The sequence below is a fragment of the Diachasma alloeum genome, unplaced genomic scaffold, assembly GCF_001412515.2.
Source record: "Diachasma alloeum isolate Michigan unplaced genomic scaffold, Dall2.0 Dall_scaffold_00195, whole genome shotgun sequence".
NCBI classification, from domain to species: Eukaryota; Metazoa; Arthropoda; class Insecta; order Hymenoptera; family Braconidae; genus Diachasma; species Diachasma alloeum.
In genome coordinates, this window is record NW_021680360.1 from 2075371 (window position 1) to 2098195 (window position 22825).

General features: G+C 36.8%; 1 protein-coding gene across 1 annotated transcript; it reads left to right on the plus strand.

Annotated features, from left to right (window-relative positions):
* The first annotated feature begins 4794 nt into the window (after nucleotides 1–4794).
* Nucleotides 4795–22730, plus strand: LOC107048567. Its single transcript, XM_015271792.2, has 14 exons — nucleotides 4795–4936; nucleotides 5061–5196; nucleotides 6192–7043; nucleotides 8276–8355; nucleotides 10509–10610; nucleotides 11548–11686; nucleotides 12618–13318; nucleotides 15749–16160; nucleotides 16849–17036; nucleotides 17152–17290; nucleotides 18026–18234; nucleotides 18562–18721; nucleotides 19965–20715; nucleotides 21935–22730. Exons 1-14 carry the CDS (start codon nucleotides 4795–4797, stop codon nucleotides 22553–22555), a joined length of 4632 nt encoding a protein of 1543 aa, XP_015127278.2. The 3' UTR covers nucleotides 22556–22730.
* Nucleotides 22731–22825: the final 95 nt, after the last annotated feature.

The window sequence follows — 22825 nt, forward strand, 5'->3', positions numbered from 1 at the left end:
TTCGAAATATAGTCCAACCGGGCCTTAAATAAATTTTTACCTCAATGATAAATTAAATAAAATTTCACAGCGTGCAATAATTTCAAGAGTATGAACACACTCAGAATAAATCGAGGCTGAGATAAAGATATTCATGAGGTCGTCGTGCTCATACAATGTCCAAGGTGGCGTTGAAGTGAATAAATAGGATCTCCCTGGGAAAAAAAAGCCACCGCCAACGCAATTGCCGAAGCGTTAAAAGGAATGAATCCTAAACTCCTGTTTCTCTCACGGCTGTGTCAGCAGAGGCCCACTCTTCCCGTATGATTTCGCGTATATCATCGCACGCTGACGTATTAGAAAATTCATTCCAGTCGGGTTGGAGTAGTCAGAGAATAGTAGAATGCGATTTGCACATGTGATATTCGTTTTCTTAGCGCAGTTAATCCTTCACCGGATGTCGATGAATGAAATCCACGGGCATGTGGTGTCTGCTGTGTTCACTGGGAAAGAGGATTATGAAGACTGAAATAACTCGACAGATATTTAGAGTTGTTTTGTTGAGGGAAAATGAGTCCTCAACTTTTTTACGGAATGATTATTCAATTTTTTCGTTGATTAGATCATTCAATCCTGGAAAATTTGTCTCTAACAAACGGTTTCAGAGAAGATTATCCTAAAAACAGAATCGTATTTAACTGCTGCAATTATTTCATCAATAGTGAATGGCCCCGGGGCCTGATTAATGAAAAATTTTAGAAAGTCTTCTATGATTTTTTTCCCGAATAAACCATTAAGGTATATCCCAAGACAATCGGACCCAAAAGTTAGCCCCAACGGATTTCCGGAAAAAATTCTGAATGACTTAATTTAATTCATTCTCATAAGTTACTGAGTTTTTCTATTCTCATGGGTTGTTGATGGAGGCAACAATAAATGTGTTATCTGTGTGAATAAAATAAATTATTTGTTAATTAATTTTCTGAATCAAATCAGAAACTATTTCACGATATTTTTATTCTTTAGAGTTGAATATCGCAGAAACTATGTATAAAATTTTACAAAAAAAAATTCATGATATTCGGAATTTATCAATACCACAGATTCGTTTTTAACCCTTCGTTACTCGCGTGAAACTACCCAACTGGTTATACATTCGCATCGCAGCGCCATGATGTAAATCTAAGTGCGCTGTTGCCACAATTCATTCAGAGAGTGGACTCGGCGATCTCCCAATAGCCCCGGCAGCCACAAGTGTGGCAACGCCGTGTGAAATATTTCTATGACACGATCAGTTGCGTCGCGATACGGCGCCGTTAGATGGCCAGTTACATCGCACCATTTTACCCGCCCGAGTTTTGAACCCGGGACCTCGAGTGTATGAGCCAGCGAGCTTATTCACTGTGCCATATTATTGTTCCACAAAAATTTCCAGGATTTTTGTGTTTGAAAATTATATTTTGTTAGGAAAAACGATGAAAGCGGTAAATTCCAAGAAATTAAAGAGAAATCAATCAAATTAAGATAAATCTTGTCATATCCAGACAAAGACTGACACATCGTACAAATGGATAAAATGGATGGGGCGGTTTAATAATTAATTACGGGGGATGCGCACCAAAATGTATTCTTCAATCTTTAATTAATTAAAATGGGAATGTAATTTGGTGCTGAATATTCATGTTTCGGTTGGAAATTTAAGGAAGTTTGAGAATTCTCGTTCTGCTGCAACCCAAAATTTTGCAATTTCATGTTTTTTTCCTCCTAAAATCGAATTCAATGTAATTCTCCTGAAATTTACAATTAAATCATGCATTAAATTTCAGTTTTTTCCAGCAGTGAGTTTCAGTACGTAATAATACAAACTAATTCAGTGCTAAAAGTTTGGAGAAGATATTTACCATAAATTCAATTTAAGCAAATCCGTCAAAAAATAATTTTCCAATTGACAACTAATTTCTCTCTGGGATCATATGACAGAATTATCCTGTCTAAGAATTTTCTCACCAGGATTAAACGACGTACCACCGTTAATTAACAGAAGAAGAAGGGATTGAACATCATTATGGTGACGACAGAATCCTCCAATTAAATAAAAACCCCCAAAAGTACGAATAATGAGCCCACGCCTGATTCCTTCATGCGTAAACCGATAAAGAATAAAAACAATACGCGTATGGAGTTAAGGAGCGAGAAGAAAAACAGGAACGATGCGTCATTCTCCACAGTATCCCCGTGATACTTCAAGCATGACCAGCCTTCCACTTTGGATGTGTCCGTCCAATTTTCACTTATGAAGATCTGAGGATTTGTTTCTGGGTAAATCTACCTCTAAAAATAGTGATTACAGACTTCTTCGTCATCTACTTTTAATCCAAAAATTTTTGCTTCTAAATGGAAGCCTTTCAGATTGCCTTCCGTGTGGTAAAATAACTTTACCACAAATTTTACGAAAATTTACCACGATTTTCTAAATAATTTCTATTCAACTTTTCTCTCCGTATAAATACATACTGACACAGATTTTGATAGACTAGCGTTACCCTTGTTGATGCTCCTTCATTATGCCCTTTTTCCTGTCAGATTTGATATTTTTCAATGAGTAGTTTACAATAATTTTCATTGGAAAATTGGAATTGATTAGGTCGTCATTTGTCACAATAGTCAATGGCTGTCAGATCGTTAGTTACCGTGATAAATTATCCATTCACTACTTCCTCTCTATCGCATTTATTTCTTAATCTTTATTAAAAACGCTCTTTGAAAATGTTCAGTTTTTTTTTCGACTTTTTTTGATTGTACAATAATAATTTTTCGGGACTCCTGGGTGATGCAAAATCCAATGAAAATTGTAATATATTTTATATTATGAAGATGGAAAAACAATGGAGATAACGTTCGGAAGATAATTCACCCGGGCCTTAATTTTAAAAAAAGATAGTTAATGGCTCCCTCATCTATTTTTAACCCGACAATTTTTTCAACTTTTCCTTTCGTTGGAGAATGATTATTCCAGCTGATATTGCGTGCACCTAATGATCCAAATCGCTTCATTCTCTTCCTCTCTCAAACGTTCGAAAATCGCCGTTACCCGCACGTTTTCACAAACGAAACAATGGACACTAAAGCCAGACTTGAGCGTCATGAAGTCTCCATCATCTTGTCACACCTCCAGTTGCATCAAACCGCAGCGATTAAACCCCTCGTAATTACGACATTACCCAAGAGGAAGGAATGTCAATGGACATGACACTCCCTTTTATTTTAATAAAAAATATATCCTCAGTGGAATGAATTTCTTCCGAGCCCTACAATTAGTTCCTGGAACTCGAGTGAAACTCAGTGCATTTCCGACTGTCCGAGGGTGCACCTGGTGCAATTTTCAGGTGCTCTGATCTCCGGAGTTGACGGATTGGCAACAGTAGGGGGTCGTTAAAGGATGAACAATCGAGTTTCGGAATGAGTATAAAGGTTTGATACAGTTGGCCGATGCTTTCAGTTCAGAGCACATTGTCGGGACAATTGTTCTTGCGGGAAAGTATAACGAAATTCCTGGGGAAATTGTGGCGGCTCATGTGAAACTAGAGGTTTAATTGGGAGCATGTAATATGGCTAAGATCATAGTGTGAATTGAGTTTGTCTGCTGAAGACGGAATATTATATTTTAGAAGTGAAGTGGTTGAGTAGGATAAATCAATTGATTTGTGGAGTTGGTGAGTTCTTACGAAGGCATTGATTAAATTGGGATTGAATAAAAATATTTATGTTTTGAATTGTTCTGATATTTTTAATGAAGTGCAGGGATGGCCGTCAATATTATATTTCTTCAATATTAAATGGATTTGCGACTTACATTGATAAATGTTTAAATATACTCATCAAAGGTAAAAAATAATATAATATTAATAGTTTAAATTTCCGACTGATGATGAATTAAATATTTGATAATATGGAACTGCAAATTTTTCGTTAAGTGAATATTTATGATTTCTCAAAGGGGATTATCCAACTAATCGGCAATCTCAGTAGCTAAATTAGTGATTAATAAAATGGTTAAAAATAGAATGTTTAAATTGATGATTACTTGAATAATTACGAGTTTAAGAGTGATGTTAACTAATTGACGGCTTCAAAATTTAACGGTAATTGTGATTTATGAATATGGCTTTGCCTGATGAAGTGTAATAATTCTGGAATTCCAAATTATCATCTCATTGAGAATAAGTTAATGTCACGGAAAAAAAGTTTTGATTTTCAGCGACATGTCACTGACAATCTGTTACCAATTATTCGTGATACTGAACACTGACTAAATAATCCTGATCGTCAGTGACTTTTATCAATGAAATTTCGCAATAGATCCCTGAAAATTAGTGACACGTCACTGATCTTCAGGCGCATGTCGCCGATTTTCATGAATCTATCACCAATTATTGGTGATACTGGACACTTACTAAATGATCCTGATCATTGCTGATTTTTATCATTGAAATTTGGTTGTAAATTCATGGAAAATAGAGATGAGTCCCTGAAAATTTGTGAAGATTTTAATAGAAATGAGTGCCAAAATCATTTTTTCACTCACGCAATTTCGCAATAGTGAACCCCTACTAATAAATCCTTAAAAATCAGTGACAGGTCCCTGAACACGACATGTGCCTGATAATCAAAAACTTTTTTTTCTCTGTGATCAACTATTTAACAGTTAAATAAATCATTTAAAAACCTTGTGAATCACAAAAGAACCGCCTCAAGGGTAAAGACAATAGTTTCCAACTGCAATGAGAGTGTCACGGTTTCCCCTGGACACTGGATATGAAGAATCACATGGATAGAGCCTCAAACATTCCAGGAAACCGAGTTTATCTCATTTTCCTACTTGTATCATCAACTCTCTTGAATAATGGCCACAGCCTGGATCTCACAATTGACAACCGCCTGTTCGTCATTCCCCCCGGTAAATCCCTCTTAAATTCAATCGAAGATTCAATCATCGCATCGTTAATTATCCAATAATTAGAATGAAAAACATGAGTTGCAAAATATTCACGAACCGGAAATTAATTATTCTTTTTTATTAGATTGCTACACTAGGGTATCAATCGGCTCTCGTCTCGTTGATTCCTTAGTTATTTCAACAATTCAAGCGAATGCTGTTGGTGATTGCGAAGCCGCTTGCTCGACCAACGGCACTTCCTGCGGCTCCTTTAGTTTCGGGTAAGTTGATGATACTTTGAAGGCACAATGAGGTTTAACAATCTCAATGACCTTGTCGATGTACAAAACGTTTGTGAAGGTTCAAAATTGGTGATGTGAAGTTGATTTCAAGTTTCTTTGTTTTCACATCTCATTAAAACTGATTCGTCAGTTTTTCATCTTCACACCGCTCAATTTTTAAAAATGAAATTTCCGGTACACTTCTTGAGAATTTTTATCGGGCAATAGTTCCACTACATTTTCAAGAAATTTCGTCATCAGAAATTGAAAATTTTACGGGAAAATCAATGGAAACTTAATTTAAGCTGAATTATTCCATCAAAATTGATAAAAAAAAAAGAAGGAAAATTAAATGTAATTTAGTGCTACATTCAGCAATTTAGGAAATTTTCAAAAATTTGGAATTTCACAAGTGTATCTACTGTTGAAAATTTTTTCTGGAAATTTTCGGTACACTTCTTGGAAATTCTCATCAGGTGATAGGTCAACTGAAATTTGTGGAAACTTTTGTGGGAATTTCAAAGAATTTCGTTATTTAAAAATCTGATTTGATGAAAAATTCAATAGAAACTTGACATTTCAAGGCAATTATTCCATCAATACAAAATAACTAGAAATCAGAAAAATTTCGGTAAATAAATTTTTGAATTTTCTATCAATTTAAAATTCACCGTCATTTGATCCAAAATATTCATATGTTTATTAAAAATCAAGTGATCTGGGCCATTGCAATTCAACTACTCCCCCCCACCCCCTTCAATCGAATTGAATGTCACTCTCCTGAAAATTACTATTTAAGGTATTACAACTTCAATTTTGTTTCCATTGATATTGTGCACATGAGGTTCTCGATATATTGCATCCCGTTTATCCATATGTGAAATAATACGTTGAAAATGTTTCATTTAATTCTTTGCTTTTGCGCACCGCGTCATAATACTCTTAAACTGTCCGCGAAATTTCAATTTATTCCAAACAGTGCATTCGTGTTGTAGAGTTGGGAATAGAGGGAATGGATCCTGCGTGTTGGGGAGCCGAGCGCCTGACGGCCAGACGGATCTCCAACGAGACCCTAATTACGATGTTTATTCCAAGGGGAAAATTTCGCTGAGGGGGTGCCAAACGAGGGCTGGGTTGTCCTCCAGCACGACCCCAATGAGTCCAACGTCTCCGATGAACCAAAATGGTCCGGGAGGGCTTGGAAATGGAGTTGGGTTTCTTAACATCAACGCAGATAGACCTCAGAGATTATTCGGGAATAATAGTCTTCTCACAGCCTTTGAGAATTCCGTTTTCAATCGAAATAGAAATAATCGCAGTGGAATCGTCCGGAATATTGGGAGACCTACCTCCCCTTTCGATTTTATCAACGATGATCGACTCAGGACTTCTGATATTCTCTATAACAAGAAGAATTATAGGAGTCATGAGCACGAGGAGAAATTAGGAGAGAAGTCGAATTTCGATGAATGGAGCAACGAAAAATTTAAGAACAACAACAAATGGACCACTGGGGGGCCTTTTGGGTGGCAGGAGGTGGTCCACAACTTCAACTCCTTTCCAATCGTCTCTGAAAACCACTTCAAGCATCCTGATTACAATAATTACGGAGACCACAACAGTAATCCCGATTTTTTGACAATCGAGGAAGAGAAATTCGGGGATACGTTCGGGAGAAGGTTGACCCCTCACAAAATTTTTGGGGAGTTCCCGGTATCAACGGTTCTAAAGAAAAATAAACCTCAAGCTGATGAAGATGATTATGTAAATGCATTCGATGATTCTTTGGGATTCGGTCAGAGGTTGACTGAAGGAGTTGATGCTCATGATTTCTGGATTGATCCGAGGTAATTATGGGCTTTTATGAATGTCAGAAATTTGTGATTGAATTTTTCATTTAGATATTTCTGCGGAAATTATTAACAATTCAAAAACGGAAGATTCGTTTAGGAAAAATGACGGGTTTTCAAAATTTCACGACTTGATTCGTAAATTTTTGGAGAGAATGGAATATTGGTACTTAATAATAAATTAAATGATGCGAATTATTCTGTTGAAAATATGATTATTTGAAGTTTCAATTGAGTTTTCTGAACATCTTTATCCTCGTGATCTCGAGATCTTTATCTCGTGTTCAAACAGATAATTATGAAATTCCATGAACACTGTTAAAAAATTTTTGGCTGAAATTTCAGATACACTTTTTGGAAATTTTCATGACATTTTAGTTCCACTGAAATTTCAAGGAATTTTCTCATTGGAAATACTGAATTTTAATTAATGTAAATTTTAGTTGAAATTTTCCATGAAAATAAAAAAATTCAGGTTTATGTAGTTTTTAATTAAGGATTATTTGGATTTTCATAGAAATAAGATCGCGAAATCTCGACTTTCTTCTGTCCAGAAATTTAGAACTCTATTTAATTTCCAGTGGAATATTGATAAGTATCAATGAAATATGGATACTTAGTAAAAACTTAAAGAATGCAAATTTTATTCTGTTGAAAATACGATTGCTTGAAGTTTCAATTGAATCTCCTAAACATCTCTATTTCGTTTTCAAACAGATGAATAAAAAATTCCACGAACACTCTTGAAAATTTAAGCTATTTCCGGTACACTTTTTTGAAATTTTCATCAGAATTTAATTCCCCTGAAATTTCAAGGAATTTCCTCATTGAAAATACGAAATTGAATGAAAAGAACAAAAATTCATGTGAATGTAGTTTTTAATTTCCAATAATTAAAAAATTAAGGCTTATTTAAATTTCCGTAAAAATCCAAATAAGATCGAGAAATCTCCATTTCCCGCTGCCCAGAAATTTATAATCCCATTGAATTTCCCCTGAAATTCAAAAATCCCTGATTTTCCTTCTTCTCAATCGAATTCACTGTTGCCCTCCAGAAAATTACCACTAAACTGTCCCTGAAATTCCAACCTTTTCGCACGTATTTCAATTGAAAATTCCTCTTGAAATTTTTCCACAATATTTTCAGCATTCATTGTTGTTTCGCTGATGTATTTAAGAGAACGCAGCGGAAATAATGAATTAACCCTCGAATTAACAAATTTTCCCAGTGCATCAATAAAACACCCATCAATCCAGCAAAATGATGTGCCTGATCCCAGCGCATACGAGCCGACAAATGAGGTAAAAGGTGAGTTACATCGAACGATTTAATTGGCGTGACTCGAGTAAGTGCAAATGGCCTGCACGCGCACATTGACTCGTATCCGCTGTTCATTTGCACTGGACTAATCGACGAATCGCAGGTGGAAACGCCGGCATTGACACGGTTTCTAAACGCTTCCCCTCGCGCTTCGTGAATCTCTCCACTGTCTCTCTCTCACTCTCTCTCCCTCTCGTCACTCTTCACCGGGGCGTTTCCGCTGGGCCGGCGTGAACAGAGAATAATACAGCACGACGTCATTACGTTGTTAATGAACAACGTAAATGTCCAGGTTTTTTTCTCTTACGACGGTTTGATGTCTTGTTCATGCTGGGATGGGTCAGGATGCCTCCGTCATTTATTCTCAATCGAGCAATTAGTTATGTAAAATCGTCGGGGGTTATTTACATTTTTTTGTAATTAGAGATTTTTTTCGTTGATTTAATTAATTTTGACGGGAAGAAATTTAAAAATCGGGGGGAATCTTAATTTGAAGCCTTGGAGTTTGCAATTGTCTCAATATCTCATCTCGAGTGGAGAACAAAGGGGAAGTGTCGGCTGAAAGTAAGAGTTTTGCCGCGAGGGAGAGGATTTCCATCATAAAAATATTCAACAATAAAATTCCACAGTCCGAAGTCCTTCAAATTCGATTTTTAGGGGGTTAATTATTCTCGTCGTTTTCGAGGATTTTTTAATCTTTTGTTGACGGAAATAGTTAACTCCTTTGTCTGGAGGTTTATGATATCACGACAGGAAGGGAGAAATAATTGTTTTGGGGATGACCCTGTGTTGGAAAAAAATTAACGCAACATTTGAATTTTTTTACCTGTGGATTTTGATGAATGAATCGCCCTTACAATTTTTTTTTACTCTTAGGGATATCTTTGCTTAACGACTCGGGATATTATTGTGATTGTAATCCAGAACCAATTATCTGTATGTGACTCCGTTTCGCGGTGGCGTGAAAAGTGTGGAAGTCAGAGTGTTTAAGAATGTAAAATGCCTGCCGGAAATAATTGAAAGATTTCAAGGAACTTTCAAGGTTCAATTCCCTTCTAAAAAATTCTTATGTCATATTTCGAAAAAAATTAATCAGTTACTGATGACCAGAGGGAAAACTGGATTTTTGTAAATTTTTTAGAATTTCCGTTTATAGCTTTTTTCAACTCTTTCGACAATTCGCTTTATCAAAGAAAATTATCGAAAACAAAGAAAAATTTTTCAGCATTTTTCAACAATAGAATTCAATTCTTTCAAAGTACATGTTGAAAAATGAAAAATTACCTCCAAAAATGAAATAATTGATTATTTTTTGAACACTGTTAATGAAGTTTATAGTTGAATATTAATTAATTATGAATTTGCTTAAATTTGTTCTCTAAATAGTTACAGAAGAGGGAACCGAATTTCTACAGATTAATGCGAAACTGATTAGCTCTAGTTTCCCGACGTGACGATGAGATGATAAAGTCATTTATTACGTGAACAGTATTAGGAACTTTCTCAACTCTTTGGACAAATAGGTCTATCAAGCTCAATAGTTACAAAATTGTCGAACAATAAATCTGAATTTTTCAGCATTTTCAATAACAGAATTCAATTTTCCCAAAATAGATATTGAAAAATGAATAATCGCCTCAAAAAATAAAATCATTAATTATTGATTGATTATTAATAAAATTCATAGTTGAATAATAATGACTCATTCATTCGATGCAATTTTTTCTCTCAATATTCAAAAAAGAGGAAATAAAATTTCTACGAAATAATTTGAAACTGATTAGCTCTCCGGAGGTGACAATGAGATGATAAAATCACTATTATTACGCGAACACTAGAGACTGGGTTTGATGATCGTACGCTACTCTTCCCCCAGCTACTTGATCCTCCCACTATTCCCACGGAAACGTTCACTTTTCCATATAAAACGATGCGAACCTGTAATTTTGCTGTTATTTTTTCAATTTTCTTCGACTCACCCAATCGTACTGGCATCCTCGGCGATGTCTTCGCATCGCCGTCTAGTACATACTCAAATTCTACTCGCTGTTTATGTCATCATCAATTACCTTCGATGACGATAAACTGTGGGGAATTGGAAATTTTTTGCATTGTTGATAGGAAAAGTTTTCAGTGAATGGAAATTGGCAGAATGTGGTGGTTTATTTGTCTTGTGACTTTATTCAGCGAATCTTTGTGTTTGGGTACCGTTATTATTGTGCGCGATGCGGACTGTGATGATCGTAAGTTCATCAGTACCAAGGAATGAAGGATTAAAAAAACAAAATTGAGAAACGAAGAGAAAATTATTAAAAACAAAGAATTGTGTCACTTGCAAAAACTCGAATTTTTTGAATAAAATGTTGTATTCAGTTTTAATAAAATTTTACATTGAAATTTTTTTAGTGGAATTCTATTAGTCATTTTCTTGGATTTAGATTCTTCAATGAGAAACAAAAAAGTACAGTTGAAAAAACATGAAAAATTTATTCCCTAGAATTTCTACAAAAAATCTTTTGATTCCTTCTATTATATATCTGGCAAAAAAAAACGATAGAATTGCAATAGAATTTTTTCCTGTTGAGTTTTTTGATACGTGAATACAAGAGTTTATTAATAATTCAATTATTTAAAAATGAAATCGAAGAGAAAATTATTAAAAGCAAAGAATTGTGTCATTTGCGAAACCTCGAATTTTTTAAATAAAATGCTGTATCAAAATTTAAGAAAATTTTACATTGAAAAAATTTTAATGAAATTCTATTAGAACGGTATTATTTACTCTCTTGAATTTAGATTCTTCAATGAGAAATAAAAAAGTACAGTTAAAAAAACTTGGGAAATTTATGCCCAAGAATTTTCACAGGAAAAAACTGTTGACTTCTTCTTTTATTTATCTGTAAAAAAAATTAAGAATTGCAATAGACTTTTTTTCTACTGACTTTTTTCTTGCGTGAATAAAATTGCCTAAAAGCGATTCACTTTAGAGTGAAATGACGAAATGTTTTTTTAGTCTAAATTATCTACAAAAACATTTTTATGACATTTCGCAGTACAATGACACAAGATAATTCCAAAAATATTTGAGTGACTCATTGTAGAATCAATAAAAATTCTCAAATTTGTTGAATTAAATGAATGGGAAGTGGAAGTAGTGATTGTACCATCTCAAATTTGTAGCATGTTTTCGTCGATTGCTCTCCGGCAAAAGAATCATCGATCCCTACGTAAAACGAGTGATGGAGTGCGAGAGGCTTTACGATTGTCATCGGATGTGCGAGTACGAGAGAGGATTCACGTGTGAGGGTTTCAATTACCGGTAAGCAAAACCCGATTTTCATCGATTGGAAATTTCACCCTAACTGCATAAGATATTCAACAACTATTATATTTCATACGAATTCCACAAGAACGAAAGAAAAAATTCAATTCTATTTAACATGATGATAAAAATTCATAGAAATTACAGAAACTCGAACAAATATTGTCCCAAATTAACAATAAAAATTCAAGGATTGAAATTTCAATATTTTCAATTATAAGGAATAAAAAAAGTCTTAAAATCCTGACGTAACATAAATAATTCATAAATCATGAATAATTTAATCTTGAATCAATTCCGAAGTCTCCATATAAAAAATTTCCACGTAACTATCAATTACATTCGCCAAAAATTCTAATATTTTACCTCTTCTAAAAATAAGAAGCAAGGCAAAAACAAATTTCAAATGAAAAACCCAACTGAACCACCTCAAGCTCCCTTAACGGCTATTATCTACAGTTAGCGTGTTTCTACACTCGAAACGAGACCCCTAGTGATAATCTGATCGGGAATTGAGATTCCACGGTTACTTAAATTTAAAAAATTCCACAATTATACAGGAATAGTAAACGATAAAATTACCTCAGTTTAACAGCATGCCCTACATCGATTGCTTAGCAGTATTTCCGAAAACTAACTCTCCTAAAAAAACATCACGAAAAAAAAAAATTTCATAAACCCAACTAAACATCCCGCCGCCCCGATGACGGCTATTATCCACGGTTGGCATGTTTCTGCACTCGAAACGAGACGTATCTGGGTTATCCCATAATGACGTTTGCACGCATGTAGAGTATGCAATCGAGCATTGTTTATCCCCATTTCAATTGCATCATTGCGGATGTAATTTGACTGGTGTCATCAGTCCCCGTAAACCCCCGCTCCACTCGTATTGAATCGATGGTTCAGTCACTCGATCTGTTATCAGGCCCCATCCAGGTGCGAAGGGAATGTGCGAGTTGGTGTCGATGCCGCCGAGCCGAGTGGACGTGAACCGAGATTTCGTATCAGATCCTCGTTACGACTACTACGAGAGGGACTGGACGAGGCGAAAGTGCGAGCCCCGGAGGGACAAGCTGCGGCCAGATCACCCAGGGGCATCAGGAAGTTGGTGGGGCGGAGACTCCGGGGGGCGCAGACCAGGGTGGGCACCTCCACGGGGACTAGGGGGTCAGTACATCCCTCCAGGAGTCACTCCAGCCCCTCCAACGAGTCCTGGAGCCCCTCCTTACGGCGGGACCTTCGTGGGCCAGACGAGGCTGAGCTTCGATGTGCCCAGACCCATCGACCACGATCGCAGGCGCCCTGACCCCTGGGCCAGACCCGGACCCAATGATGTCGCTAGACCCACTCATCCGCCCGCCCTGTCTGTGCGACCTCTCGAGGACAACTGGCCCCCCTTCCCCCAGATGAGACCTGAGAGACCCAGACCTGATGACTTTCATCAGGGCGAGGGCAGGAGATCCATGATGGGATTCCCTCGGTATCTACCCTCTAGACCCTCCGATTATGGCTACAGCGGCAATGGGTACTCCTATGGAAGACCTGGAGACGGAATGTGGATGGGTGCAGGGGGGAGGTATGGACAGAAGTATCCTATGAGGAGGGTTGGATACACTCCCGATCCAGGTGATTGATTGATGATTTTTTTGACGTGGATACGTCTATAGTTTCAATATGGGCGGTCATTTTTGGAAACGGTTTTTATGTGCAGCGCCATCTATCGTAATTCCAGAAAATTGTAGACAATTCGAGGTACACGGGAGAAATTTTTTAAAAAATTCCAGTGCTAGCACGGGAAAAGAGGCGCAAAGTGACGGCTCGGAAAAAAATCGCATGCCGGCACTAGCAATTTTATTGGGGAAAACGTGAACTTTTCCTCGTATTTCTGTGAAAATTTCACAGCAATCCCCAGAAATTTTACCAGGAATACCAAGAAATTTTACCTTAACAGCACTAAAATTTTTCATAGTCGGTGGATTGTGATTTTTTCCAGTCCTCGTACCAGAATTTTTCTAGAAAATTTCTCTCCGTGTAATTCGAGAAGTTTCTTGAAATGTCAAAAAAATTCAAGGAGTTTCTAGCAATTTCGAGGAAATTCAGGGAGATTCTAGAAAATTCAAGGGAATTCAAGGAGTTGACAGAAAATTCGAGGGAACGCAAGGAGTTTCCAGGAAAGTCGAGAAAGAAGGAAAGACCATGGACGTATCCACGTACAATTACAGCTGTATCGAAGATACAGCCGTCTGCAATTTTTTATTCGAAGGGGGTTCTGTGCTCAGAGCGTTTAGCTGCCTTAGTTGAGAGATGAAGGTGAATGGAGGACATTAGTAGGAAATTGTTTTTGGAATTCCAAGGAAGGAAAAATCTTGGAATTTTGATGACTGTCTTCATGAATTTTTGAATCTATTGGTAAATTTGTATTCAGCTGTTACTAGGATTTCAAAAAGATTTTAACAGTGTAGAGGTGTAGTAGAGGATTAATTATCTGAGTTTGATAGTGTTTTTTATGTCGATCGTAATTCAATAACATTTCATTGATAACAGGTGATTGATAGCTGATTCATTTTTTGTATCTGTCATTGGAGAATTAGCTACATTCGAAGAATGGACAGAAATCGTTATAAAAATCAATTAAAAGAATAAATTGTTTGAGTTAAATAGTGTTTTTTCTCTGGATTTTTTCAATAAACGTGTATCATTGATGATTGGAGGATTTGTTAATCACCTAGTGAACCCATACACAGTCGATATCATGGAATTACAGAGAATTCGAGTAATCGTAGAACTAGAAATAGTATATTTCATCACTTGTGCGTAAAGTGAAATTTTACGCACGCTCCGCTTCGGCGAGTGCCACATACCTTGCTCGGGTCAAAAGCACTTTTACGCACTCGTATCCAATTATACTATTGTGTCACTAGTGCGTAAAGTTTTACTTTTTCCATGCACGTGTAAAGCTGCCGAGTTTACTGTTTGAAATGGTAGGGGGGTAAAGTGGTTGTTTTTTTGCACGAATGCGTAAAATTCAAGAGCGTATGCAAAAAACAACCGCTTTACGTACACTAAACCGTTTGGAAAAGTGCATTTGTCAGGTAGGTATCAGAAAATCTACTTTTTTGTAATACCAGCCTGAAAAGTTCACTTCTCGTAGCGGCATAGCGGGCGTAAAATATTTGTTTTCCGCACGACGTGCGTAGAGAAGATGTTGAAGATGAATACTACCCTCCCAATGATCAAAAAGTACTTTTTCACCACGGCGGGAGCAAAGTGCACAAATCTGACTTTGCCCCTACGCCGTGACGAAAAATAATGTTCTCACCACGGGCGAGGGTGGTAAGCACGTGGGCACGACTCCTTTATTTTACTTCCCGTGATGAGAAATATACTATTCATCACGCTGTGTGAAAAAGTAACTTTTTTTTTAAATGTCCCTTTTCCACACATTGTGGAAAAAAATATCGTTCGATACTCATGAGAAACGTGTTTTTTTGGCTCGGGGGATTATATCACTCGCCTTCGGCTCTTGCTATAAACCTCTCACGAGTCAAAAAACACTTCCCATGAGTATTCAACGATATTTTTCATCACAATGTGTGGAAAAGTGTTTTTTCATCACCCTGTGCGAAAAAGTAACTTTTTTTTTAAACGTCCCTTTTTCACACATTGTGAAGAAAAATATCGTTCAATACTCATGGGAAAAGTGTTTTCTGGCTCGTGAGATTATATCACTCGCCTTCGGCTCCTGTTATAAACCTCTCACGAGCCGACCAACACTTTTCCGCACTCGTATCAAAATATACTATTTTTCACGAGTATCGAACCCCATAATTCATCACGATGTGTGAAAAGTGGGACTTTGCGCACGCGTTGCGTTCGCAAATTTTCACTTTGCGCACAAGTGATGAAAAATGGTTTTACCACGAGTGTTAAAACCTATCTTTCATCACACTGTAATGGACGCGTAGCGTGCGTAAATTTTCACTTTACGCACGAATGATGAAATATACTATTCTCTGTCTCATTAAATCGAGATAAAATCCTAATTTTGCCTTCTAGCCACAAACGAAATTTCGCCCCACTACATCCCCGACCGGAGGAAGCCACCAAAACCCGACTCCTCCGAGGGCTACGGTCCCTCTTACGGAGGGTATCCTTACTCAGGACCTGAAAAGCCCCCCATGGGACCATTGAACCCCGAGCCACCGTATGCAAAAACCCCTCCGGAGCACGACTCCTATTATGGATCATTCTACAATTATGGAAGTGCCTATGGATACTCTGATAGACCTGTAGCCCCCAAAATATCGCCAGCGCCTCCTCCTCGCAGAGACTGTTCGGTCAGATCTGCTGGCGGATTTCGGCTCGCCAGGGGGATTATCAGGAAGAGTTATCTCACCGCTAATTTAGGACAGTGTGAGAGTTTGTGTCAGGGTCAGAAAGAATTTACTTGCTTGACATTTGCTTATAGGTGAGCGTAATAAATGTAATTGTTATTGAATTTAATTTTATCAATTCGATCAAATTGAATTCATTTCATTTTCGTTTAATGAAGGTCCTCAATGATTATTAATCATGAAATATTAATTAACAAATATTAATTTCGTATTATAAAATCATAATTATCAATGACTTATGCAATTCAGAAAATCATTTTTATGCATTCTCAATTCAGTTTGAAGATTTTAATTAAATTGGATTTACTCTTTTTCAATTCAATGAATTTCTTGAACAATTATTATGTTGCAGGATTATTAATAACTATTATCAAGTCATAATTATTAATAAATAATGACGTCATGATTGATCATCATCATGTTGATGTTTCAAATCAATAATTTTAGTCAGTCCAGTGCAATTAAATTGAATTAAATTTATTTCTTTTTTTATTTAATTAATTCCTTCAATAGTTATCAATCATGAAAGATCAATGATTGATGACTATTAATGATCACTACTAACGATGGATCCTCACTAGTAAAATGTTTTTGATCCCTCATTCGATTTATTCCAGAACAATTGGATTAAATCAATTTTTTAATGGAAGATAATAAATATTTTTAATATAATGAATTAAATTATGTAATTGATTAATTTCATGATCATTTGGTCTCTCCAAATGCAATTCATGGCATAATTTTTGTTCATCCGCGATTCAGATATAATCTAGCTGCAACAGCACCCTCAGACAACTGCCTCCTCTCGGACGCACCCTTCGAGAATCTTGTTTTCTACACTGACCTCGAGCCAGACCGCGATTACGACATCTACGCGATGGCAAAGGCAAAGTGGTGTGAGACGCGCGGAAGACCGTCATCCAGTCCCAGGCGACCGCGTCCGCCGGATGGTATGACTGCGTTTAAACTATTTCCCTCAGATATTTTGAAAGAATCATAATCGCAATAGGAAACGTCCATCTCTCTGTGCACAACGCAGTCATTGATGATTATTTTTTTATGCAGAGTGTTTTTGGAGGGTTCGGACTGGATTTGGAATGCCTCCCTCGGTGGTGAAGAAGCCCACGAGGGTGGAGGGGATGGGGGAGTGCCAGGTCGAGTGCGTTCATGCGAGGGATTTCACTTGCAGAAGTTTTGTCTTCAGGTACATGACTAAATAGATTAGTAGACGAATTGAAGTTTCCGATTATTTTTAGAGGATTGACATTAACCTAAAGAAATGAGTCGATCGAAACGAAAAGAAAAGATAATAATTGATTAACAATCATTATTTATTCAGTTTAATAATTATTGAGTTTGATGGAAAAAAAGAGAGTTTTTCTTTATATTTGTTGGTTTCAGGGATATTTTCCAACTAATCTACTAATTTAGGAAAAATTTTCGTAAGAATTTTTCGTAAAAATTTCAATAGAATTAGATATCTTGTTTTCTGTAAGAAATTCCTTTGAGATGCTATTGAACAATTCTATTCAATTTCATTTGTTTTCATTTTCCGTTCGTTCTTCGATACGCATTTGATGGAAAAAATTGATACATATTCCTTTTCCAATGACAATGCGTAGGCATGAATTGTAATGAGAAACAAATACAGCTATAAAATTTGAAAAAAAATCATCCTCAAGAATTTTTACAGAAATAAATCTCAAGAGAATAATTCATCTAAAAAAATAAAAACTGATTGATTGTCTTCTATCGAATATTCGTTGACAAATCGCAAGGCAAAATTCTATGTCTGATAGAATTTCAATAGAATAAAAATCCAACAGAATTCTTCGTCTGTTCCAATAGAGATTCAGTAGAATTTTTTAGGGAAAGTAGTAGATTTTTCTGTTAACTTTCCCCACACGTATTTTAATGATTAATTCATTCTTCGTTTAAGATACGATTCTCGCTCGATAAGTGGCCTCCCCAACTGTTACCTGAGTGACTGGCCAGCGGTCGAAATAGACCCCCACAAAATGCAGGACATGGACGGCGCCGAACTCTACGAAAGAGGTAGTTTCGGTCGTGGCTGTGAGCCCCATCCCCCAATTCCCTCAGCCCCGAATCGCCCGGCCCTAGACTACAAACCCTCCCGCACCGACGAAGGTATAACTCACATACAATAATCAGTAATCATTTCAGTAGTAAGAAGGTAAACGGAGATAAGTCGACTTATATCCCAGTTGAGTTTTTGAGGAATATTTGCGAATCTGAGGGAGATAGCGAAATTTTCGCAATTACATTTGTTGTAGCATTCAATCGGCTCCACAAAAATGGTCATAACAAAAATTTTGCTATCTTCCTTAGATTCCGAGATATTGATTGAAGACTGGTCAATAGTCAAAATTGACTTATTTTCTTTTACCACTTCGCTACTAATTTTTTATCAACAAACAACAACATACCCCCTATCGTTATGAATTTACATGATAGCGTCCTGTTATGCTGGTTACGACAGACCCTGCAAATTAACACCTTATGCTATTATATTGACGGCTAAGGTGGACTCGGAAGCTGATTGTCGGAAGAAATGCACTGTCATGAGGGAGAATATGGGGAGGGATTCACCACCTTGTATGTCTTTTAGTTATAAGTGAGTATAAACATTCATCAATCAGAACGAATGCAAAAACTTCCAAAAGCAAGAAAAAATTCTTAAATGGAATTTATCTTATTGAAGATAATTTCCATTCGGAAAATTGGAAGCTTAATGAAATTATCTTTACTAAATATAAGCAGTGTCGAATAGATGTTGAATATTTGGTACACAATACCAAGAAGAATACATTTTTTATTCCCCGTGAGAGAAGACTCAAAAGCAATAACCTAAATTGAACGAGGTCATATTTATGAATCAACGAATTATTCAATTACGACTCCAACATGACCTGACCTTTCACGATCATCACGACCACCACAGAGACGAATAGATTCATCGATTACGGAAATATTCATCAATTGAAACAGATATCAAATTTACTCAATTATCTTGATTAAATACATGGAGAATCCAAAATCGGAGAAAAATTAAAATATTAATTCAAAGTTCATTAGAATCTCATTCATTCAATTCATTAAAGAACACCACTAGAATGGATCCAAAAATTTCCCATAAATTATCAGATAAAAAAATCCACAGAATTCAGCAAACTTAAAAAAAAGTTCGTTATTTTTCTCTCAATCCCTTCTGGAACTATTCACGGATCGTTTCTCAGCGCAATTATTTTGAATTTTATCCCTGCACTGAGAAAAAATTACTTTTGCCAAGGAATCATTTTCTTGGAAGAAGAATTTATTTTTTGCGGAGCGTATTTCTCCAGGCCAGTCATTATCAAGAGTCCAAGTCCATCTCTAAATATTACAATTATGTTCAATTATGGAATGATTATATTACATATGACCTTGAATGAACTCCATTGACAATTAATAACCTTTAAAATTATTTCAAATTATTATACGTTAGAAAACCTCGAATTTGAAAAAATTGAAAAATAATGAAGCGTGATCATTCAAGGTCATATATAGCATAATCATCTCACTATTCAACATAATTGTAATATTTGGAGATGGACATGGACCACCTGGGAATGACTGACCTAGAGAAATAAGTTCCTAAAAAAAAAAAATCTTCTCCCAAGAAAATGATTCCTTGGCAAAAGTAATTTTTTTTCCCAGTGTGCTCTCTTATCAATTACTTGTTTAATTTACAATCATTAAATTCTTTCGCTTTCTTCCGCATTTTTGTAATCAGTTCTACGAAAGAACAAGAAAATAGAAGAAGTCACGAATACAGGAAACGTCGTAATGATGACAATGTATACCGTTCAATTCTCCAGAATTTCTGGTGACACTGACGGAGACAACTGCCACATGAGCGACGTCCCAACTCGAGACCTCCGCCCAGGTCTCGACTACACCCACGACGAGGACTACTCCCTCTACGTCTTCAAAGAGCTCGAGCCCAAGTGTTCCCCCCTGGACGACTACGACGCCCCCAGCTACATTCCGCCGACGCCTGGAGACCTCCCCCCTGCGCCACGACCTCCCAAGCCCTACGAGAAGCCAGAAGACCCCTATTACTACGAAGTAAACGCCCCAGACCACAGCAAACCGGGAGATTCAGCCCTGGGTTACCACTACCCCGTCCCCCACGCCAAGCCGAGCTTCCCCCAGGACGAGCGCTTCTTCTTCCCCCCAGAGTTGACAGTCTTCAACCATTACACGGTGAGCGGTCACCCCTGCAAAAGAGGAACGAAATGCGAGAGGCACCCTGAGGCTGGGTTCTGGTCCTGCCAGACCGAGGGCTCTGAACCAGACTCCTGGGACTACTGCTGCGAGCCCTCACACCAGTGCGGCTTCTCCCAGGGGTTCCGGTACCCCTGGTGCTACGTGGGGGCCTCCAAGGAACAGTGGAGACCCTGCAGTGAGCGGTATTTCCCGTATTCTTCGAAACCGACAGGACCGAGACCTTCTAGACCCATCTCTCCTAGACCACATTTTACGAAGTGCGAGTACGAGGTCGAATGTGGCGGGAGACATTGGCCTGTGGCCGTGCTTCATGGTGAAGCTCCACCAACTCATGGATGGGTAATATACTAATTAAATTACTAATTGAAATATTCAATAATTTATGCGTTTCAATTAAACGTCATGGAGAAACTTTGATAACAAGACTATAAATTTTGTGAAGTGCTTCTATTCTAATTTCTATTTTTGATGGGAATGTTGATGGTGGCTTCAGATAATGATTGATTCGGGCGATTGTTGTTCTTAATTGTTGACAAACAGTTTGGAGTTGGTGGGAATTAACAATAAAAACGATGGAAAATTTTAATTCTCCAGATATAATAGTGATTGACTAGTTTTGAAGCCACAAACTCACGTCTGGGTAATATACTAATTAAATTACTAATTGAAATATTCAATAATTTATGCGTTTCAATTAAACGTCATGGAAAAACTTTGATAACCAGACTATAAATTTTGTGAAGTACTTCTATTCTAATTTCTATTTTTGCTGGGAATGTTGATGATGGCTTCAGGTAATGATTGATTCCGACGATTGTTGTTCTTAATTGTTGACAAACAGTTTGGACTTGGTGGGAATTAACAATAAAAACGAGGGAAAATTTTAATTCTCCAGATATAATAGTGATTGACTAGTTTTGAAGCCACAAACTCACGTCTGGGTAATATACTATTTAAATTACTAATTGAAATATTGAATAATTTAACCGTTTCAATGAAATGTCATGGAAAAACTTTGATAACAAGACTCTAAACGATACGAAGTGCTTCTACTCTAATTTATATTTCTATTGGTATTTTTGATGAGAATGTTGATGATGGCTTCATAAAATGATTGATTCGATTGCTACTTCTTCTTAATTGTTGATAAGCCTTTTGCGCTTGGAGAAATAAAGGAAAAATTTCATTAACAGTCCATGAAATGATTAAATGCTCACTTCTTCAGACATAAAAATAACTAAACAGTATTGAACGTTATAAGATTCGAACAAAAAAGCATCAGATGACAACAATATGTTTTAAACAATTGAGGAGCATTAGAATCGATGAACGACTTCAGTTGCAATTTCAATACCATCATGAACACAATACGATAAATAAATCACGATAAATAAATATCATAAAAATGAATGAATAAATAAATAAATAATTGTATTTCACAAGGAAAAAAAAAAGTCCAGTTTCATCGACCGTTCAATGAATTATCAACATTAAAAAAAAATAGAAATAGCAATGTCAAAGAATGAATGAATTTCAAACATTTCCATTTATTTCCCAGGAAATATCACCCGGCCCCATTCCTAACGGCACAGACTCAGTCGCTCTAGCTAATAATCACAATCATCGTGAATCAAATGACTCCGATGAAGTCACACCTCCAGTGAAGTCGATTGAAGAGCCCAAAAACGGTACCAACTCGTCCACTGGAAGTGTGAAAAAAAGAAGAACTGAGGAGGTTCTTCTCCTGCCCCTGAAAATTTTCCCCAGTGACAAGGCTGACGAATCCGAGTACCAAAGGGCGAATTCCAGGTTCAAACCCCTCCACACTTCCAACTCTTCGCTGACTGCTGTCTCCAGGAACGACAACAGTCCGCAGTTTTTCATCACCAAACGGTTGAACGCAGCCTTGTCGACCCAGGAGAGCGAGAGACCGAAGACCAGGGGAGCAGTGGGAAAAATCGAGAGAATAGAGAGACCCAATGAAGGAAGGGAGGAGGGTCAACGACTCGTCACTGTGACAAGCAGACCACGACCAGCTGAACCTCATGATTTGAAAATTCACGTTCCAGTAATATCTGTTGTTGTGTCTAATGCCACATCCGTTATTCCGAATTCTACGAGGCACTGGGTGAGGATGGAGACTATTGACAGTGGGAGGGATGGGTCTAGGTCCCTGTGATGGTGCTTTAATCATTACTATTTTAGTTTATGAGAGATTTTTTATGAACGAAACGGGATTTTGTGTACAACGAATCTGTTTAGGTTTTAGATTATTCAATAGTTTTTATAATTGCGTAGTGCATAGTTTTGATGTAAGATTAAGAAAATTAAAATTTAGGATTTTTCAACTTTCAGAATCTTTGATGATTATTCAGGATGTCTAAGTAATTTAATTTTTAACCTTAATCAATTTGTCCATATTCACAATTTCCCCGATAATCATTTCCAT